This window comes from Austrofundulus limnaeus, unplaced genomic scaffold, assembly GCF_001266775.1.
Source record: "Austrofundulus limnaeus strain Quisiro unplaced genomic scaffold, Austrofundulus_limnaeus-1.0 Scaffold1049, whole genome shotgun sequence".
Taxonomy (NCBI): Eukaryota; Metazoa; Chordata; class Actinopteri; order Cyprinodontiformes; family Rivulidae; genus Austrofundulus; species Austrofundulus limnaeus.
Window position 1 is genome coordinate 82,508 of NW_013953451.1, and position 4,170 is coordinate 86,677.

Here is a 4,170-nt window from a genome sequence, read left to right on the forward strand (position 1 = left end):
TTTTATCATGATAAAATAAAATAAAAATAATCTTTAAATATTTTTAACTAAAGCATTTTTTGATCAATTTTAAAATGTACAGGTCCTTCTTAAAAATAGCATATTGTGATAAAGTACATTGTTTTGTGAGCCATAGCCAGGTGATGTGAGTATGAGTCACCTGTGAACCATGGCCATGTGATGTGAGTACCAGTCACCTGGAGGCAGGACATAAAAGCCTTAATTTGCCTGAAACTCTCAGACTGAAGAAGTCTCTTGGAAGAGAGACGAAACGTTTCATTAAAGAAGAACCCGTCCAGAGGACCTATACAATTTTTTTTTCCTTAGACATGAACCACCTACATTAAAACTTAGCAATAGAGAAGGAGCTATTCTTCATCTAATCTGGGCCAAATGGTAAGTGTGTTTGTGTTTCCCAGTTCTGGCCCACACAGATCTTGCTATGTGGGCATCATTGGGTGGTGAGGGTTATGTTTATAGATCTCTTTCAAACACTGGAACACTGATGCAAGCACAACAAATCTATTATTTGTGTGACATTGATATACAGAACTTGAAAATAAAAACTATTCTCTGGTACTGAAGTGTATTTAGTAAAATTACACAACATGACAAAATGTTCATATTTCAAGAAAATTGTGGGACTTTTTCTTACCTTTCTCAAAAACATGAGGAAATTGAGAGCCGTCCTTCTGTTTGTCCTGGAACATATACAGGCAATGGTCACAGTTTGAAAACTTAGCTTTTTAAAATGAAGCTGAACACTCAGAGACCTGTTTCTCCACAGATGCATAATATTTAGACCACCAGTCAATGACAGACTCTGCTGATTCATCAGCAATGGTTCGTTTCCGTCTCTTGGTGGAACGACGGACACTCTTATAATGACTCTCCTGTGTAAAAAAGGTAAAGTGTGAGGATTGTGGAAATGACAATAACAGCAAACAGATGAGGTCATTTTTACCCTCTTCTTCTTGGAATCGGACTGTGGTGGAGATGGCACAGGAGGTGGAGTTTCATCCTCCATGGTGATCAGAAACTCCTGGTTGGTGAGTGTTGCTGTAGAACTGGTCTCTGCAGCATCCTTTGGAACTCCTGATTAATAAAAAAGAACAAAACAATGGGCTCTTGCAAATGTTAGATTTTTTTTCTCTGATTTTTTTGTAGTGAATGAAGCTCAATGTTGTCTACACATTGCTCCTCACAAAATGGCCTCACAAATTCATCTCTTTAGCACAGATCCTGCTGGAACTGACCATTCCAGTGATCCTCTTATTCACTAGGACATTTAGTACAAGCAGCATTATAAAGGTCTGAAGAGACTCAGGAGTTATCTGACCGGATATCAAATGAGTTTTTGGCAAATGCGTTTTTCTTAAATGTATCCCCGATTAGACTTTATTTGATAAACATAAATTTTAACTGTAAAATAAAGACTGTAAAAATATCCTGATGCATCTCAGTAATCCAGGTAGAAATAAATATATCAAAAAGAAAAAATAAGTAGGTCCTCTAGATGGGTTCTTCTTTAGTGAAACGTTTCGTCTCTCCTCTCAGAGACTTCTTCAGTCTGATGAGTTTCAGATGAAACTCAGCTTTATTAGCACTGCCTCCACATGGACAAACAAGTTAGTCACATGCAAAAGAGGGCCATCGACTAACAATAGGCTTGATTAGCTCTATTTAGTCATATGCAAAAGAGGGCCATCGACTAACAATAGGCTTGATTGGCTCTATTGCTCATAGAGGGTCCTGTGCCCCATCACCTGACCTGTGTTGTGTTATGTGTATGTAGTGAATGCAAGCGGGGGTTCAATTGCTGCTTCATGGAAGAAGAACCTCAGCTTAGCCCGTTAGCCTTTGCGCAAACTCTGACGCTATATTGCCTTATATGTATTAGCTCGGTGCTAGCGCAACAAACAAGCTAAACTGTTGTCCTCCATCCATATTTTCAGTTCCAGGCTGATTCATTTCTACCTTCTCCTCTCTGTCAACGCTCTCTGGTTTCATTTAAAAGAGTCGATCATCAGATATTGTCCAAGATTAACCTTCAGGGTGGATATAGCTCACTAGCAGCTTCGCACCGAGGACCTATCCATGTCATCATTTACCCAGAATGCTTTGCATGTAAATAAAATAGCTCCGTCCATGTAATATATTTTTAAACTTTTAGTTTAAAAATTATAAGAACTACACAGCCTACAGTATTTTTAGAGTCTTTATTTTACAGTTAAGATATATGTTTATCAAATAAAGTCTAATGTTACAACTAATCGGGGATCCCTTTAAGAACATTGTTATTTTGTCTTGTTCTCATGAGCCCAGAATATTGTTTTATCCTGTGGAGTTTGTGTCTCGTTGCACCTTTAGTCAGACACATTTATATTGTTTTGCTCCTGCTCTGGTGTTTTTCTTTTTTCAACAGTTTTCTGTATTTTAACCACATTGTTAAATCAAACACAGCTCCATTTTATCAATCAAAGGTAGTAATGATTTTTTTTATGCTTGGAAATGTTTGGACAGCTGGTGTTAAAACTAGCACACTCTTTAACACACTTCTTGCCTTCAGCTCCAAATGTCTCCGGTGTTGGAGGTGGTCTGGGGGGCTCTGGCAACCGAGGTGGTTTGTGTATCTGTACGACAGGAGGTGGGGTTGGGGGTGGTGTGTACTTGAAGGCCTTGAGGTTGTTGATGATGTGATTTCCAACCAGGGTGCTGCGACCAAAGGCCCGCCAGTCAACAGCCGTGATACTGAGAGGAGGATGGAGGTGTTCCTTTTCTGGTAACTCCTACAGCAGAAACAGTAGGTATCTGTACTTTACTTGAGTAATTATGTTTCAGCCGACTTTTTTACTTCTACTTCTTACATTTTCACACAATTATCTGTACTTTCTACTCATTACATTTTTACAAACGTTCAGTAGTTTTTTTCCTATTTCATCTTGATTTGTTTTCTTTCTGGCTTGTTAATGTTAAAAAACTCCTATCCAAATAAATTGCGCCTCCTGGATAAAATAAATATATTTTTTGAATGAGAAGTATGAATATATACAATTCTGACACCTTATTGGTTTGTACGATCTATCTCACAACACATGACGTAAATTACGTCACACTCCAGCAGTACATAGCAAATGTATGTAGTATGTAACCTGGTATGAAAACGAGCATTACGTATGCAACTGAAACAGGTCGCCTAGTGCATCCCAAATTTTTCAACTTTAATATTTAATACATTATAGATATTATGACCTTTAGAAAAATGTGTTTTAGGAAGGTCACCTTTTAATAAATGTCATTTTGAAAATTCTAACCGCTCACTTTAACTCAATACTTTTACTTTTAATAATTAAGTACATTTTACATCAGAAAATTACTTTAAATGTCAGATACTTTAAGACTTTTACTCAAGTAGTATTCTTAGAGAAGACTTTAACTTTTACCAAAGTAATTGTATGGTGATATACTTGTACATTTACTCAAGTATCACCTTGAGTTACTTTATACTAGACTGCTTTCCACTGTCATCAATGATCTGTGCTGGATGGGAGACTAGTGATGTAGTGAAGATTCAACACAATCTGCAGGCTTCCTTTGACAGATAACTTTTACTGCTTTACTTTATAATGTTTGTGAAAGTTTCTGCCCTGACGTGCACTGGCACTGGATTGAATTAATGTGTTGTAAGAAAGAACAGTAAGATGACCAAGTGGTTGAAGGTAATGTGTCTATAATTATAAACAAAAAAAGTATTTTATGTTCATGCTTCTTGTAGTTAAATAAAAACTGAAGTAAATGTAAAATTTTCCAAGAGTTTTACCAAAGTATTCACATGTTTTGCTAAGTGTGGCCAGCAGTTTGTCCAGGTGGAACTAACAACACTAAACTTTTCTTTTTTGAATGCGTGCATTTTATTTTAATGTATGTTAGTCTTACCAGCTCTATGGCATCAACCAGGGTGGTGAAGTTTGGGTTGGACTTATACTTTTGAATGACAGAGGAACGGAGGGTTTTACCTGCACACTCGATGAACACCTGGAGAAAGAATAAATATATATTATATTTTTTGCTGGGGGCGGGGGGCCTGCAATGTCTCAATACTCATCCAACCTTACAGTTAGAATTAAAGTTCCCTGAAGGAATGCATATCGTCTGCTGGCTTTCATGTCA

General features: G+C 37.2%; 1 protein-coding gene across 1 annotated transcript in view; it reads right to left on the bottom strand.

The window, feature by feature from the left end:
• fer1l6 (fer-1 like family member 6) overlaps positions 1–4,170 on the bottom strand; it is a gene marked incomplete at its 5' end in the record, with an annotated part of 67,530 nt that overhangs the window by 28,759 nt on the left and 34,601 nt on the right. Inside the window, 5 exon segments of the mRNA XM_014030390.1 lie at positions 656–701; positions 774–893; positions 965–1,095; positions 2,564–2,789; positions 3,937–4,035. Of these exon segments, the coding sequence (XP_013885844.1) occupies positions 656–701; positions 774–893; positions 965–1,095; positions 2,564–2,789; positions 3,937–4,035 (622 nt within the window).